The sequence below is a fragment of the Aspergillus brunneoviolaceus genome (genome assembly GCF_003184695.1).
Source record: "Aspergillus brunneoviolaceus CBS 621.78 unplaced genomic scaffold BO95scaffold_37, whole genome shotgun sequence".
In the NCBI taxonomy this organism is placed as follows: domain Eukaryota; kingdom Fungi; phylum Ascomycota; class Eurotiomycetes; order Eurotiales; family Aspergillaceae; genus Aspergillus; species Aspergillus brunneoviolaceus.
In genome coordinates, this window is record NW_020290767.1 from 144,290 (window position 1) to 161,253 (window position 16,964).

The 16,964-nt window shown below is 57.6% G+C and overlaps 5 protein-coding genes across 5 annotated transcripts; 1 reads left to right on the plus strand and 4 right to left on the minus strand.

Moving 5' to 3' along the window:
* Window positions 1-1,457: 1,457 nt before the first annotated feature.
* BO95DRAFT_364059 (putative endoglucanase) lies at window positions 1,458-4,339 on the minus strand (the record flags this gene model as incomplete). Its single annotated transcript, XM_025582644.1, has 7 exons — window positions 1,458-3,292; window positions 3,339-3,392; window positions 3,441-3,557; window positions 3,606-3,729; window positions 3,780-3,978; window positions 4,034-4,178; window positions 4,237-4,339. 7 exons carry the CDS (start codon window positions 4,337-4,339, stop codon window positions 1,458-1,460), a joined length of 2,577 nt encoding a protein of 858 aa, XP_025441814.1.
* An 818-nt stretch (window positions 4,340-5,157) lies between these two features.
* On the minus strand, window positions 5,158-7,342 carry BO95DRAFT_414566 (Metallo-dependent hydrolase). Its single transcript, XM_025584319.1, has 4 exons — window positions 6,656-7,342; window positions 6,475-6,606; window positions 6,116-6,418; window positions 5,158-6,058 (listed from the first exon to the last, which is right to left on the minus strand). Exons 1-4 carry the CDS (start codon window positions 6,930-6,932, stop codon window positions 5,283-5,285), a joined length of 1,488 nt encoding a protein of 495 aa, XP_025441815.1. The 5' UTR covers window positions 6,933-7,342; the 3' UTR covers window positions 5,158-5,282.
* A 1,425-nt stretch (window positions 7,343-8,767) lies between these two features.
* BO95DRAFT_514791 (glycosyltransferase family 2 protein) lies at window positions 8,768-10,859 on the plus strand (the record flags this gene model as incomplete). The annotated part of the gene is made up of 3 exons (XM_025591704.1): window positions 8,768-9,090; window positions 9,149-10,261; window positions 10,330-10,859. The coding sequence occupies exons 1-3, from the start codon at window positions 8,880-8,882 to the stop codon at window positions 10,857-10,859; spliced, it is 1,854 nt and encodes a 617-aa protein (XP_025441816.1). The 5' UTR covers window positions 8,768-8,879.
* Window positions 10,860-11,529: 670 nt separating this feature from the next.
* On the minus strand, window positions 11,530-13,215 carry BO95DRAFT_473850 (MFS general substrate transporter; the record flags this gene model as incomplete). Its single annotated transcript, XM_025589752.1, has 4 exons — window positions 11,530-12,016; window positions 12,077-12,773; window positions 12,820-12,935; window positions 12,989-13,215. 4 exons carry the CDS (start codon window positions 13,213-13,215, stop codon window positions 11,530-11,532), a joined length of 1,527 nt encoding a protein of 508 aa, XP_025441817.1.
* Window positions 13,216-13,994: 779 nt separating this feature from the next.
* On the minus strand, window positions 13,995-16,138 carry BO95DRAFT_414575 (TPR-like protein). The gene is made up of 2 exons (XM_025584320.1): window positions 16,082-16,138; window positions 13,995-16,016 (listed from the first exon to the last, which is right to left on the minus strand). Exons 1-2 carry the CDS (start codon window positions 16,087-16,089, stop codon window positions 14,249-14,251), a joined length of 1,776 nt encoding a protein of 591 aa, XP_025441818.1. The 5' UTR covers window positions 16,090-16,138; the 3' UTR covers window positions 13,995-14,248.
* Window positions 16,139-16,964: the final 826 nt, after the last annotated feature.

The window sequence follows — 16,964 nt, forward strand, 5'->3', positions numbered from 1 at the left end:
TATTCCTGGCAATCTTTAGAGGCGGATGTTTGGAGTGTACAGTACATCTGCCCCCTGCTGCTAGATCTTCCTCTGTATGAGAACGAAACCAACTACACATCTTCAGTCCTAATTACTCTCAACAATCATTCACTCTTCCTACCTTCCGGATAAATCTAGTACAGTACCGTGCAAAGTCAAAATAATGACAGCGGCACGGAAACAACGGCAACGGCAACAGCAGTGCGCAGTGCGCAGTAGCGTAGAGTTTTCGCCCATCGCCCATCGCCCATCGCCCATCGCCATAGTGGAACCCCACCCAACGTGAAACCCGCCTTGGCAAGAACATGTCTGTCCACTGCCCGGCCACTGTTTTTCCGCCAGTGCGTGCCCCCTGCCCTGCACAAAATCCCACCTAGCAGCATCAGGTAAGTTACGGAGTAGGGTTGGTTCCTGGCTAACGGTCTTTGCGAGTGTGGTCTTCCGTACGGTAGTTCCCAAAAACCCCTGGACATCCACCCCCCCCGATCAGACATCAGACAATCCCAGGTTCCGGGTTTTGCCTATCACAACCCCAAAATTGGGAAATCGAATCGCGTACTGCGTTGCGGGATTCGGCACTGCAGTCAGGCTTGCGTTGCCTTTTTGGTAGGTGGTCGCGTGCTTTTGTCTTCTTATGCTCATAGGTAGATCCTGTGGAGTATGAGTATATATGCTATGCATGAGATTGTGGGTGCAGGGGGTGTGTCTTGTACATAGTAGAGCTCTACTAGTACCCCATGCCTCTACTTCTATAAGCCGTATGGCATGTCGTGCTGGTAGCCATACAGTAGATATCTTTGGTCGGTTTTGACGCTTTTCGGACATGACGGACCCTTGCGGGATGTATGATCTTGCGCTTGGTATGTTCTCCCTCGACACTGGTGTAATGGCAATGCAGTGGCAAATGGCGGGAAATGCCCACATGATAGTTGTCGGAAGGTCAGGTTATGCATCAACCAAAAAACTACAACATGCAGATGAGCACGGAATCATGAGACCATTATGCCATTCTGCCAGCAGATCCGGTCCGGTGAGGAATAGCAACTTCAATGATGCGAGCGGCCTTCCTCAGCAAGATTATACTCAACCATGCACACAATATCCAAGGACCGACCGCACAGCATAGTTACGAGTACGACCCGCGACGCCACATCGCTTGGAACATACTTATTCCGGCCCCGGAGCCGCGGCCTCAGTTCTGCTTACGCCGTCTCCGCCGTCTCCGCCGACCACCGACCACTCCCTAAATCCGAGATACCACGATGCACTCAATTACAAGATCATATTATGAAACAACACATTCACTAACAAGTGCAGAGATAACACGTTATAACGTCAGTCACCGACCAAATAACTCAAGGCACGAATCTCCTCCATCACGTTTCCTTCCCCGTCATCATGATGGAACACCTTCACCCTCAGTTAGCAATCATCCCCTAGCTTGACGCAACAAACTTACATTGCGAATAAAAGTCATTCGAGTACGTGCACTTGTACCCGCTCACGCAGACGGTCGCTCCCGTCCAGCCGCTGCCGCCGCACTGCGCGTACGCCGAGGCCGTCGCGGTGCTGCCGCTCGACGTGGTTGTTGTGGTGCCGGTAGTCTTCGTTGTCGTTGTGGTAGTTGAGCTGGCCTTCGAGGTCGTGCTGGAAGAGCTAGTCGTGGTCTTCACGGTCGTGCTGGAAGAAGAGGTCGAGGCGCTGGTGGTGGTTTTCAACGTCGTCGACACCGTCGTCGAGGTCTTGGAGGTGGTCGCCGTCGCCGTCGCCGTGGCGGACGGCAGGCTCCCGCTGGGATTGCCGTAGAAAATGCCCCGGCCGTTGGTTCCCACGAACACGCGGCCGTAGGTCTGCAGATCGCCGTTCACCACGTTGGCGGACGCAGAGCCGAACCCGTGCGACGCATCCGAGATCAGCTGCCAGTTGGTGCCCGCGTCCTCGCTCTTGAACAGCCCCGCGGCACCGTCGATGGTGAAGAATCCATAGATCACGACGTAGCTGCCCGTGGAGGACGCCTTGCCAAACCCAAAGCTCCAGCCCGCCGTGACGCCGCTGCCAATCTGCGTGAACGTGCTACCGTAATCCGTGGAATGCCAGAGGCCCTTGTCGGTCGACGCCCAGACATCTCCGGCGACGGAGGGGTGCGCGCGGATGGCGTTGACGGTTGTGCTGGACCCCAGGGTCACGGTCTTGGTGAAGGAGGTCGCCGTATTCTTTGACACGTAGATCGCGCCTGCTGATCCACCATAGAAGACCGTGTTGTTGGACTTGTCCGAGGCAATGACTGCCCCGGACGGGAGAGACGAGACTGCGGTCAAGGTGCCCTGCGACTTCGACACCAACGCGCCCGAGGTGCTGGACATGAGAAGCACCGTGTCACCGTCTGCGGACAGAGCCACCGCTCCGGTGCCGGTGCTGGTGGAGGCGGCGTAGTCTGCATACCAAGTCGAGCCGAAGTTCGATGACAGGGCGAGAGTCGGGTAATCGTCGCTAGCTCCGGACCGGACGATGTTGGAGGGCTTGTTGCCGGCGTAGTCGATTCCGTTGGTCGTGCCGTAGGTCGGCGTGTGGAACGCTTGGTTTGGCGCTGCGTCCAGATTCGAGTGGTAGAACCCACCGTCGTCGCCAACAGCGGACAGCAGCGCCGGTCCTCCGGGCGGCGTGATCAGTCCAAGCACTGCCATCTCCTCAATACCGACCGCCAGGGATTTGACCGTCACATTGTGCTTCGAGTCCCAGTTCGTCAGGTCGTGTCCGCCATATACTGTCAGACCCGTACCATAGAGCCAGTGGTTGGAGTCGAACGGATCAATAGCAAGGGCCTCAACCATCCACCCAACGCGAACAGGGAACTGGTCGGTTGAAGTCGTGTCCTGGATCCAGGGGGCGTTGCTGATATCATAGCTGTAGTAGTAATTGATGCTGGGATAACCGTTCCACTCCCAAATAGGGGACCAGGTCGCACCAGAGTCAGTGCTACGCCAGATGAGTTCATCCGGCCACCAGCAGTTGAGTGCAGCCACCATCAAGGTGCCAGGAACTTGGAGGTCAACCGACAGACCACCGTAACCGTAGTAGGTACTCGCAAGGGAGGTGGGACTAATATCCGTCCACACTCCGCTGGTGATGTTGTACTTGTGGACCGTGCCGTTTGTGCCATCGTAAGGACCAGCTCCATTGGCGTAGGAGATGTACAGCGTCTTCTCCTCAGGGGACAAGACCCCCTTGTGCGGGAGGAAGCCGTACTGAGGCTCTCCGGACACCCAAGCCCCTGGAGAGTCAGCGCTGCTTTCAGTTGCGGGCTGAATCAAACTCACAAGTAGCACCCGCATCCTCCGACTTGAAAACCGACTTGCCAGCATCCGCAACGCCTATCGACACGTCAGAAGATGATTCCGCTTTTGCGAGGAGTTACCCACCGACAAAAATCCTCGGTGTCGCAGACCCCGAGCTACCAGAGGTCGAATCAAAAGTCACCCAAGCGATACCCACGGGGTCCGAAGTATAGGTCGAGCTCGAATCCTGGAAATACGTTCCTGCACACACTTAGCCAAGCCCTACTTGCCAGCACCGGAGAATCATACCAGTCCAGGTAAAGGAAGTGACATTCGACCAGGTCGCTCCATAGTCCGTACTCTTCCACAAGCCGTGCCCACTCCGCGCTCCAAAGTAGAGAATGCTATTCTTGTTTGGGTCGACCGCTAATCTCTGCATTGCATCAGCTTTCCACTCAACTCCAGGAAGGGAACGCAACCTACCTCACCCATGCCGCGACCAGGCATATTCCCGCCAACCTTGAACGGCAGCTTCGTCTCAGTCCAGGTATCACCCTGGTCCGTCGAGCGCAAGATCGATCCCACATTGGGGTCCCATTCGTTGGTATACATGCCCACCGCCACGTACAGACGGTCAGTGTCGACGGGATCCGTGGCAAGGGCATCGATGCCCCAGTCATGCCTGAGCTCGTTAGCCAAACTGTCCATACCGTTGCCAGGAAAGCAGGGCAGCCCACCAGGTATCATTTCCCACCCAATCCATCAACGGGGTCCATGTGTCGTCCGAGTTCAGACGGTACGCGCCTCCGATATCCGTGCGCGCGTACGCCACCCCTTTGGCGGAGGGATTGAAGACGATACCGGGAGTGAAACCTCCTCCGCCTGTTTGCGTCGCAGTCAGCAATCTTCATTCCAGGGTAGGTGACCAGAGAGAACAGACCACCTGTGACGACATTCTTCCACGTGTAGGCCTGCGACGCCGCGGCGTCTGCGAACTTGCCCAGAAGGGCTGCACATAGCAAGGCCAGGCTTGATCGGGCCATGGCGCTGAAGATGGTGGTTAATGGCTCAAGCTCGGTTGATCGACGGAGAGAAGTGGGTGCACCCCAGGTCCTATTTAAGTCACCCTCCTCATGACGGCAGGAACCTGGTGTGTAGACATTCCGATACCTGTTCTTGGCTTAACTCAGGTTTAATTTCCGGTCATGCCCTCCTCGGAGTTTACCCCGCCTTGCCGCTCGACCGGATTGGTGTCTTGGTGGGAATCATGGTGATATGATCCATCGCGCAGATGCAGTGTAGGCAACAGAGGTAGCTGTAATGCAATATGGCTTTGATTAGCCTGTCAGCTAATCACAGGCACGGACGATCGTGTGACACGCACCTTGGCAAGCGGAAGGCGTCCGAAATGGGCCAAGAAGTGAAGAAACGGATTGTCCACGGACGTTCCTCCGTCGAAGCCTCGTCGCACTCCCCTGTTGATCAGGGGTAATATGGATAAATCCCGGGCGGAGATGTCAGGACGCTAAGGCAGGCTATCACTTGCAGAATGGTGTTCACTCCTTCATGCAGGGGATGGGGCTTGGAGGAGCGATGAAGAACAGGTAATAGGTTGAAGAAGTAGAGATGAGGGGAAGGTGACGAAAAGACTCACTACTGCCTGCGATCCCTGCTAGTTAACTAGTCAGTGCTAGTCCCTCCACGTGCCGCTGCCGCACGGGTACCTGAACATTCAGGGTGTCACCTGCCGGCCTCTGGTCTCTGCCTCATGACGCCATTTCTCTGCTCGCATCCACCCTCCTCGATCTATCTCTATAACATAATCGGCCGTCGGACCGAGTCGCCATATTAACAGGAGAGCTGATCGGATGGGCAGTCCGTGCTTTATAGGGCACGGAGGTATATTGGTAGGCTACGTCCATTACCACAACCCCCTTCACTCGAAGGCTAAGGCAACCCTCCCAGAGATCCTCGACGCCTCACAGCTCAAACAAACTTGCTCGAGTCCATATGGAAGATACTCAAAGCCTCGGACACTCGAGTTCCCACAGCCCCAGCTTCCACCGCAGCATTCTGGATCCTCTCCTGACTGTCCCGCAACTCTTTCGCTACATCCTTCCATTCCACCCTTCGTTTTGCGATCGTCACCTCCGGGAATGAAGAGTCAATGTCCACCGGCACCAACCGACCGCCTTGCTTGCGAATCTCGCCGTTAACAATGACCGTATCCACGTCGCGCACAGACGAATGCAATACAATAGCCGCGACCGGATGCTTCTCCGCAGCGCAGATCATCCCCGGGCTCTCGCCGTCAAAGACCACCAGATCCGCAAGCTTCCCGACCTCAATCGACCCCAGCTGATCTGCCATGCCGATCGCGCGGGCGCCTTGGATCGTCCCCAGCCGGAAGGCATCTTGCACCGACACGTCCAATGACCGCATATACTTCCCCTGCGCAAGAAGCTTCTCATTCCGGCGGGCGCGCTCACTCTGCAGCGCCAGGCGCATCTGGGTGACGATGTCGCCGGAATTGTTACTATGGCAGTCGATCCCGAGCGCAGTGATGCTCGTGCAGCCATCCTGGAAGCAGACGGGGTTCCCGTGGCCCATCTGCAGTTCGGTGTCGGGGGTGGCGGAGATCCATGCTTTCGCAGCAGAGAGTTTCTCGATGTCGGTGGCCGAGAGGTTATTGCCGTGCGAGAGAAGAATGTCGGGGCCCAGGAGGCCGTAGGCCTCGAGGAGGTCGACCAGGGATCCGTCGCCTATTTTACTTAGTGTCTGCATTCGGAGCCAAGGCGGAAAGATCGGGTTGAGCTTACTGAAATATCCACGCACATAGTGGGTGGTGATCACCTTCACTCCCGCTTTACGGGCACGATCGTACAACGCGACGACCATCTCCTTCGGCAGCATGAACCCGTCAAAAGCCAGACCCAGCTGGACGCGCCCGTCGCCAAACGGCGCCGCTGCGGCCAGCTCCTCGAGTTGTTGGAGGACCCATTCATCGAGTAGGCTGGTGTTCATCTCAATTTCTGGCTTCCACTTCTTGACCGTCGAGGTGGGTGTGTAGCAGAAGATAGATCGGATGCCTGAGGAAGCTGTCGCTGCTATTCCATTTACGGCTGTTGGGCTTGTTAGTTACGACGGCGTGGTAAGCAGGGGGTATAGCAAGCCTTACAATGAGCGGGGGAGACATTCATGTGAGCATGGTCCACCACGGTGGTAGTTCCTGCATCTAAGGCCTCGAGACAGCCTCCCAGCTCTCCCCAGAAGATATCTTCTGGTGTGAAGTTGACCTGTTGCAGGTTTCCTGACGTAATTCAGTATTTGGTTCTCTGCAGAAGAGGCATACTACCCACCCGTGGGCATGTACTCGATCAAGGTATGGTCTGCATGACGTCCCTTGAGCTGGGTCTGCCAGAGGTGGTGATGTGTATCGATAAACCCAGGCGAGATGATCTTCCCGGTGCAGTCGATAACTTGGGTGGATTCGACAGGCGGGCTAATCTGAGGTGCGATCTGCGAGATCTTGGCTCCTTCGATGAGCAGCGAGTGGTTGTGGAGCGGAACGACGTAGTCATTCTGGTCGCCGGAGGGGACCAGAATTGTCGCATTTTGCAACAGGATTGATGACATTTCGTTGTTGGTTCGATCGGGTTGATAAAGTCAACACCCAGGAATCGGCTATCCCTTGGTCGTCTTCGTTGTGATGCTGATCTGGGCCTCAATCCCACGCGCGAACCTGTTTGTTTTATCGGCAGTGTAAACATCTGATCGCCGGTCTAGATGACCGGTGCATTGGTCAGCCTCGGAGCCAAGACGAGCGCGAAACGCGATGCTGACGGGCGGTCCGCGGTGGGTCGACAGGAAGGAGTGGAGCGACGTCATGAGTGAGGGGAAAGCTTCACCTGCTAGGACAGATGATTGATAGCACCATGTTGTATAGAAGATGCATGTAAGGTGAGCATAGTGACAAGTTGAATATCGATAATGTAAATTCCAGCAAGATAACCACCACTTGGGCCGTAAGAAGGATAGGCGTCACGATGGCCAAGTGCTGATTCCGACTATATATTCTCGTCCGCCCGTGGACGCTGCCCGTAGCTCAAATACAAAAAGAGCCATCAAGCGCTCTAGACAAGGAGGAATACGTTGTATTCTTGAGAAACACCTGTATATTCAAAGAATAGCTTATAAGCAGTGCGCAACGAACACCCCAACGACATATCCCCAGATCTCCAACAGCGAGTGCAAAGCAGCGCCAGATCTGCCGACATCGACCCGACGCGGAGAAGCCATAGCCAGCGAGCCGCACCCTTATCCGCTGACTCAGAATTGACATAAGACAAATCCAGCTTGCCCATTGGCTGAGCCTAGTCACCTGACCGAGACCCCGAGTCCACCAGCAACAAAAGCGCTAATGCAAAGCGGGCTAGCAGTTTGCGCAGGGGCAAATCATGGTGCAATGCTGAACATGCACCGTGCATCTTTCTTCAACAATTCTTCACTAGATCAACTTTGACCCATGAGTATAATCCAAAAAACGAGTAAGATACAAACGAGTAAGGGACGTCCGAGTAATCGGCTGATTAGCTCATCTTCTAATGTAGCAGAGACAACAACCGATCCATACTATGCAACGACACACGTAGATTGCAGAGCACTCGTTGGCACTCGGCAGCCTGGAGGACAACCCAGCCGGAAGCAACGGAAGACCCCAAGGCGCTAACATCGGGCCGGAGAATGACAGAACGGGTGAGAGAGACAGGCGAGGCGGTCTGCAACCCGCAACCCGCAATAGGGGGTTTGTTGCTGTTGCTGCGGTGGCAAAGGTTGGCCTCCCGTCAAGCCACGTGTGGATGTAATAGGGGTAAACCTGCAGAGACAGAGACCGAGGGCATCCATGGTGAGGATTTTATGTCTGTGTACGGAGTACTGCATCAGACTCCATGCTGTAGTAGGATCAGCAGTGGAAACCCTCCAGTTGGACGATCTCCCGAGGCATGAAGGAAGGGATAACTGATGGGAGGGTCACCACGATCAGACCCAGACCCAGTCTAGAACTACTGCTACCAGTACTACCATACCACCACCACGACTACTGTACCAAGCTGATTTAGCATCACAACACAAAACCAACTCCCAACGCCCTCAACACAACCACAACCTTGGAACCCGAGGCGGTGAAGCCGCCGACCTGCCAACCTGCCAATCGGCAACTTCCTCCCCGCATCCGTGCCCCCCAACTGTGCAAGTGAATGTTTACAGAATCGCCCCGATCCGGCAATAAGTGGATCATCGGAGGTGGTAAATTCCAGAACTAAAATGGCCTCGAGCTGGCGGCGGCGCACAAAACCTCCTTGCGACGGCCAGGGAGTTCATCGCGATTTTTTCTTTCTTTCTTTCTTTTCTTCCCTTCTCTCACACCTCTCGCGACTGCCAATACTCTTCTCCATGACCACCGTCCGCAGCTGAGGATTAAGTGGCACGCTGGTTCTGTCCGCAGAATCGGAGACTCACTCTCCAGAGCAAGCAGATTGCAAAAGACCGCGCAGCTGCATCTTCCACACCCCGTGCAGCAAAATGTCGACTGGAGGCTACCATGTCCAGGAACTCCCCCCGGACCCCAGAATCCTGTCCGGCATGAAATACCGCGGCTATCTGTACTGTGTGGCGCAAACGGCGGTCTGGACGTTCCAGGCGTATTTCGTGCTGCGGCTGGTGTCGATCCTGAGCTCGCCCGTGCAGACATGGCAGATGTGGGCGACGCTGGCTATCGAGGGGATGTTCGCGCGTGAGTGCACTCCCCACCTAAAACCATCGGATGCGAAACACCACTAACCGCCTCCCAGTGCTATCGCGACAGGACCAGCTCCTCACCGTGGCATCGGGCCGCGCGCCGCCCAACTCGCCGCGCAAGCGCCTCCGTCTGCAAGGCGATGAGAACCTCCCCACCGTCGAAGTCCTGCTGCCCTGCTGCGGCGAGCCCGTCGAGGTGATCCTGGACACGATCCGCGCGGCGTGCACGCTGGACTACCCGGCGACCCGATTCCGGGTGCGCGTGCTGGACGACGGCGGGTCGGCGGCGCTGCGCTCCGCCGTCACGGAGCTGCAAGCCCGCTGGCCGCACCTGTCGTACCACTCGCGCGGCCGGCAGACGGGCCAGGTGTTCGCGAAATCGGGCAACCTGAACTACGCGCTGCAGACGCTGCAGGCGAAGACGCCGCCGGAGTTCTGCGCGATCTTCGACGCGGACTCGATCGCGGCGCCGGAGTTCCTGCGCGCGACGCTGCCGCACCTGCTGGCGACGCCCGAGGCGGTGCTGGTCACCACGCGCCAGTACTTCTACAACCTGCCGCGCGGGGACCCGTTCTCGCAGTCGCGGCTGCACTTCTACACCTGCCAGAACACGGAGCTGGATCTGCAGCGGCGCGCGATCGACGCCGGGTCCGGGGCGCTGTTCCGGCGGCGCGCCATCGTCGACGCCGGCGGGTACCCGACCTACTCGTTCTCGGAGGACTGGCAGCTGTCGCTGGTGCTGCAGGGCCTGGGCCACGAGACGATCCAGGTACAGGAGCCGCTGCAGTTCGGGCTCGTGCCGACCTCGCTGGCGGGCCACATCGCGCAGCAGAGCCGCTGGCACATCGGGCACACGCAGCAGACCCGCGTGCTGGTCGCCCCCACCAACGCGACCATGTCCCGCGCGATGCAGTGGGGGATCGTGCTGAACGGGCTGGCCATCACGGGCCGGCTGGTCGCCTTGCTCGCGATCTTCGTGGCGGTGCCCGCTCTCCTCCTCACCGCGCAGCCCCTAATCCCCACCACCCCCACCCACCTCAAACCCCAGCTCATTCTGGCCACAGCCCACGTGACACTAAGCTGGCTCTTCGCCGCGCTGCAATCCGCGCACACAGACTTCCAAAGCGCCCCCTTCGCCCATCTGGAGAACACCTGGCTCGCCGGAGGTAAGTCCCTTTTTCCTACCCCCTCTCCCCCCAACCCCAACCCCAAACCCACTAACAACAAAAAACAGCACACCTCCTTGCCCTCCTCCGCTTCCACCTCATCTCCCCGCGCCCAAAGAAAGGCTCCTTCGTCACCGGCAGCACAACCAACACCTCCAACCGCACCGCCGCGGCCGCCCCGACCTCCTTACAGAACCTGTCCCACAACCTCTGGGACAACGGCATCGGGTTCAGCGCGCTGCTGCTCTGCGCGACGATCAGCGCATTCACCCTCGCCCTGTGGCGGGGTGTCTCCCACCCGACCTCGCCATCAGTCCTCAAGACCCTGCTCACGGGCGCAGCCTTCCCGCCAATGCTGCACATCACCTTCCTCGTGACGGGCAGCCTCCTCGAGCCGGTGGTGCATCTGCTCGCGCCGCCGGTCTTCCCCGACCGGAACGCGGGGCTGGAGGTTTCGGGAAGCGGGGTGCGCCAGCCCACGGCCGCGGTGAGGGCGGCGTGCGTGCAGCAGCGGAAGTCGATGCCGGGGTTTGTGGGGAGGATGGCGGTTGTGGGGGTCGGGTTGGCGGCGGTGGGGGTCGGGGTTTGGTGGTTGTAGCCCACACGACACTTGGCTGGGGGTGGATGAGATTGGATGTGTTGGAGGGGGGAGGGGCAGGTTGCGTAAGTGGGCGGTCTTGGTTTATTGGGTAATTTGGGAATACTGTTTAATAGGCAATCAATAATTTTCAGGTTTGGAGGGTTCGGATGGATGGGAATGTTGGCGGAAGTGAGCTGGAGGTTCGGGATGCGGGCGGGTGGGCACTGCTATCTTGCTGCCTCGCATCAACTCTAGATCATGACGCATTATGGAAACATGGTCAAGGGGGATGAGGATGAGGGTTGCACGCTGGTCGCAAATTGCGGTACAACTTTTATGACTTAACCTTGTTCGAGGGACTAAACCATTCCCCACATGAAAGTTATCTGAACAAATCGCAATGGATGTATCGGAACTAATCCTAACTGTTGCATTTCATTATAAACAATTGGCTAAGGATAGTCCGAGCTAGCTCTTAACCAGTATAGATCACACCCTAGTACTACCTAGTACCTGTTGCTGTTATGGTCAAGGTTCTCGATGCTATCCTGCCCATCAATGCAGCTCTATGTCCAGCATTACAGGCAAAGCCAACCAGAGCGACAGCATCAATCATCCAGCACCCTCTGGCACCCACCCCACCACTCAAACCGCCCTCGAAATCCCCCATACCACCAGAAAAGACCGCCTAAAGAATCTCCGGATTCCGAAACCGTCCCTTCCCCTCCCTCAACCGCCTCCCAAACACCACAATCCCCGCCATCCCCACCACCCCCAACACCGACACCCCCCCCAAAACACTCGACCCCCTCCCCACCCCCAGATTCCGATACAAGGGCACCCCGTAATGGATTGACCCCGCCGCCAGCGCCGACCGACAGAAGTCGTTCGCCGCGAAGAGACTCGCCGCGTACCGCGGGTACATCTTCGGCAGGTACAGGAATAGACACTGGAAGATGACGAAGACGCCGCCGGTGTAGAGGACCACGCCGATCAGGCTGGGGAACCAGTGGATCTCGCCGGGGCGGGCGGTCCAGCCGAACAGGAAGAGGCCGACGGGGAGGAAGATGGTGGCTGGGAGGGCGGGGAGGAGGTTGCGTTCCGGGGGTGGGGCGGTGTTGTTTTTGCTGTTGTTGTTGTTGTTGTTGTTGATGTTGTTGATGTGGGGGGTTTCACTGGAAGGGCCGGATTTGGTTTCATGGTCGGTTGCAGGCGGCCGGGGGGAGAAGATGTACGGCACCAGGATCAGAAAGTACACCGCCGCGGCGAGGACGCATCCCACCAGCACGCTCAGATAGAACAAGGCCAACGTCCCTGTTGAGACCTGGTACCCCTCTAGGTACGCCACGGGAAACGAGTCGAAGAAGATGTAGTAGCTCGAGTAGATGAAGGAGGTGTACAGGTTGGCAAAGAGCACCGCGGGGTCCTGCAGGGTGATCTGCACCGGCTTGACGAGGTAGAATTTGAGGCGGGCCCAGGCGCTGATGGTCGCGTCGGTATGGGCAATCCCCCGCCGGAGCCGGACGGTGGGAGCGTACGTCTCCGGCAGCACGAACAGCAACACCCCCACCGGCGCGGACATGCACGCGATCAGCCAGATGGACCAGTGCCACGAGAGCTGATACACGAGGTGGTCGGTCAGCAACGGGCCCAGCGCGGGCCCGCAGTACGCCGCCGCCGTCCAGAACCCCAGCGCGTAGGGGTATTGGGTCTCGTTGAACATGTCGTGCATGCTGGCGGCCCCGTTGGCCAGGCACGGGCTGCCGAAAAAGCCCTGGATCGACCGCAGGAAGACGAACGCGCCGAAATTGTCCACGCTGGCGGCGCCCGCCGTGGTGGCGATGAAGACCACAAAGCTGCTGAAGTATACCACGGAGCGACCGACAGAGGGGATCTCGCTCATCGGACCCCACAGGAGAGGGCCGGCGCCGTCTAAACTTGTCAGACGACTCAAAACCTGGAAGAGGTGTATACCTACAGCCCAGAACATAGGCGGATAGCCCGAGCAAAGCCCGCTGTTCGCTCATCCCAAACTGCTTGACCAGCACCGGCACAGCCGACATGTACATTGCGGATCCCGCATAGACCACGAAGCTGACGCAGTGAGTACGATCGAGCATGGCCAGAGATCGACTCGGCAGACTTACGTATAGGCGTAGATCACGCTGGCGGTGAATACCTTGCGCGACAACGGCCAGTTCATCGGGTTGGCACTGTGGGCCTCCCAGTCATGGCTGGCTGAAGCGCCCTTGGTATCTGGGCTAGTGGGTCTCGTAACATTTGCTGATGAAGCATCGTGGTGTGTTTCCCCACGATTGTGACGCAAGGATTGAAGGCAATAGACGATCGGAAGGTCCGACAATGTCTGCAACATGGCTAGTCAACTCGCAGAAAAGCTGCGACAGTGTACCGTTAGACACACTCCTGGGCGGCGAGACCGAGTATATATGCAACTGATGCACGTCATCCTGTCATTAAGCACCTTTCAATACTTACTTAGTTGACTGTAGGCATCCGCATGGCGTAGGCTCTTCACACCGGAATTCCCCCGCCGCTTGGAATGTGAGCTGGAACCCATTTGCAGATCTGCAACCTAAACAGGTATCATGCAGGATCATGAGCCTGGATGGGAATGTAATTCAACCCAACTAGGGGTTTAACAACTATTCGAGCTTGTTGAAGCCGGATAAGATTAAAGTTGCGAACATGACTCGGAGCGATTCCTCTGACGTCTGAAGCATTCCCGATCAACACGATGAGGGAATCCCCCATGCAGTGGGAGATGTTATGCGCCCGAGAACGAGAGTAGATTCCGTGTGAGGAATGAGAGAGGCGAAGTTAGTCCAGAGTGCGATGATGGCGTCAGAGGGGATATGTGCCATTGTAGGTAGGAAGCCAGCCGGCTAGCAAAGCGAGGATGGACTGGTCATGAGGGAAGCCGGAAGATGGTGGTTGGGATCCGGCCAATTATTTGGTGAATGAGATGTTGATGGGAGTAGAGGGAGAATGAGGTTGATGTTCAGACCAAGGCAACCGCCCGCCGGCTCTGCCTCTAATATCACTAGCACCACAACCACTGGCACCACCACCACCACCACCACCAGTACTCACTCACACTCACAGCACTACACACCACAGCACCACCCACCCCAACACCATATCACATTATCCTTCTGAGTCTTGGTACTTACTCCATGGAAGAAGCACGTTCTACCCCGAACATCTTCTCATGCAGACAATGGGATGCAAGTCCCGCCCCAGGCGAGTGGCGACGTTCCACATGGAATCGGTCCGTATGGAATGTCCCAATGTCATACGTGAGGGCTTTTCATTTGCTGTACGTACTGATTGTCTAGCGGCCAGAATCGACTTCCATCCATCGCGTGGATGCTAATCTCTTTTAGTCCTCAGCACCCACACTCACAACACTTCCCTGCTTCCACCGCGCTTAGCCGACAATAGCACGAGGTCACAATGGGCACATCGGCCGCCGCCATCGCCAGATCCCGGGCCGGCTCGATCAGCCGCGCCTCACCCAACTTCTTCTGCCTCACCAGACACTCATGCAACCCATGCAATCCCCAGACATTATTGAGCCGGCCCTTCCGCCGCGGAAACCCCTCCGCCATACCCAGGTCCTCCCGAAACACCCTCTCCGCTTCAGCCACCCGCCCCTGCTCGAGCAACAACCCTCCCAACGCATGTCTGACCGGCTGCATCCACGGCGGCGGATCCCCGTAGGGCAGACCATCCTCCAGCTCGGCCGCGCTCGCCAACGTCTCAAACGCCTGATCCACCTCACCCCGGCGATACTCCAGCTCGCCCTGCAACATCTGCGCGCCCACAGCCAACACATCGACCTGCTTGCTCGGCAGACTCGCGATGCGGGTAGTCGGGACCTTCTCCCTGGCCTCATCGAACCGCCGCTGCATCGCCTCCGCCTCCTCCACCCTCCCCAATGCACTCAACGCGATCCCCTTGGCATACAGCACCGTCGCATACGTCGAACAGTACAGCTCACGATCGCGCGGCTCCTGCAGGCCAAGAATCTCCTCCCACCGGCCGAACCGCACCAGCACATGCGCGCGGTTTCCCAGGAACGACTCCACCCAGTCCGCGACGGGGGGACTTTTGATCCGCAGCGTCTCCTCGGTCACCAGTCCCTCCAACTGCTGTACGGCCTCCATACTCACAGCGAACTGCCCTGCTATGAGCGCAGAGTACAACTTCGCGCAGATGTTATGCACGCGGTACGCGACGTACAGCGCGCCGCCGACGCCCGCGCCCGTGCGCCCCTCCGCCACGCACCCGGCCACATACGTCTCGTCCGCGCGGATCGCGTCCGAGTTCGACTCCACCGAGCGCCGGTAGTCGCCGACCGCCATGTCGATGTGTGTCGGCATGTGCAGGAGATGGGCGGCGTCGGGCGCTGCGCGCCGCAGCCGGTCCGCGGCCGGCAGCGCGATCTCCGGGTACGGCGACATCTCCATCAGGTGGATGTACAGGTGGCACAGGGTCGGGTTGTGTTGGGCTTTGGGGCCGGTGGCGAACGCGGACTCGATCAGCTGGCGCGCCTCCACCGTGTGGCGCCCGCTGGGCTCCCCCGTCGTCAGGTTCCACAGCCCGCGCGGCGAGATGCACATCAGCGCTTCGATCAGCAGGGCCGTGATGTCGATGTCGTCTGGGTGTTCTTTGCAGGCGGTGCGCATGGCGTCCGCGTAGGCTTGGTTCAGGCGGGCGAAGTCGATGGGGAAGTTGCTGTCGGTGGCGGAGGCGCCGGTGGATGCGGACCAGCGCGGGAAGCGGGGGAACAGGGCGGTGATGAGGGCTTTTTCGGCCGCGGTGGTCTTGGTGGAGGGGTCGTTGGCGAGTTCCAGGGCGTGGGTCAGGGCGCCCAGAGCTTTGGTGATGCTCACTGTCAGATCGGCGCGGTCGAAGAAGGCCCACGCTTTGTTGTAGTTGGGGCCCAGACTATAGGCGATGCCCCAGTGGGCCATGGCGCATTTGGGGTCATGTTTGGTGGCGGTCTCGAAGCAGCGCAGGGCTTCCTCGTGGTTGAAGCTGTAGGCCCATTGCCAGCCGCGGGTGAACCAGGTTTGGGCCGCGGGGGAGGTGGTGGTGACTGTGCGGGTGTAGGTGCCTAGATTGTAGTAGACATCGTCGGGTGGGGGGGTCCTAGAGATGTTAGGTCGACAGGACGGTCATAGAGACCGACAGAAGAAAAGAAAGGAAAGACTCACGCCATCATGACGGTTGTTCGCAAGATGGAGATGGGAGACGTGGTGTGAGAAGAAGAGTTGTGTTGTGTTGCGGAAGAGAGTCTGGCACGACAAGCTGGGCTGAACTTATAAGGCGGGAGCGGGGTAAGCAAACGGAAGCAAGCGGAGGCATTGCCCACCTCCCGAGTCGCCGAGCTGCGGGGCTGCTTTAGGAAATGTAGATCCCGCCACTATTGCAGCGATGCATCGCAAGGGATCTGTGCACTGCGTCCCTCCATTGGTGGCTCGAGAAAATCGGCGATTGCAGGGGGTGACTGCATATTCATTACACAACAGTACTCCGTATTTGGTATACTGGAGCATGCTATAGAAATGTCCACCGACTCTCCAGGTTGGTGCAAATCATCGACAATTGGAGCCATCCGGCGCTATGATTATGCTATTGAGGGCACTGATTGCGCAATGCCGCACTAATTTCGTGAATCCAAAATAGCATAGTCTCAGGGCAGCTGGAGGAAGGCTTTCTGCGATATCTAGAGAGCAGTGGACATATATGCTTGTAAGTCAAGGCGAGAAACAACACTGCGATTATCGGGTGGGACTATGTTGCGTAACCATATAAACCATGAGCATCATTTAGGGCCGGGACAGAATAACATTGCTGGCCAGCATCAAAGATACCAAGCATACACTACCGAGCACATTAAAACAATTAATCGAATTTGATTTTTGAAAGGAATCGACGCTGTTGGGATGTATGACCTCAGTCGATATGAAGCAGTGTGGTGAATCTAAGTTGGTCAAGATCTTTGTTAGACAGGGACAACCCCATTCATACACGACAATGATCGAGATGAATACTGGCATGAGTCCAATCACTCGCTGTTGATGAATAAAAGAATGG

Coding starts and splice junctions, on each gene's coding strand:
- BO95DRAFT_414566 (XM_025584319.1), bottom strand. CDS start 6,932: ATGTCATCAATCCTGTTGCAAAATGCGACAATTCTGGTCCCCTCCGGC. Junction 6,419..6,474: donor GAATGTCTCCCCCGCTCATT/GTAAGGCTTGCT, acceptor CAAGCCCAACAG/CCGTAAATGGAATAGCAGCG. Junction 6,059..6,115: donor CTATGTGCGTGGATATTTCA/GTAAGCTCAACC, acceptor TAAGTAAAATAG/GCGACGGATCCCTGGTCGAC.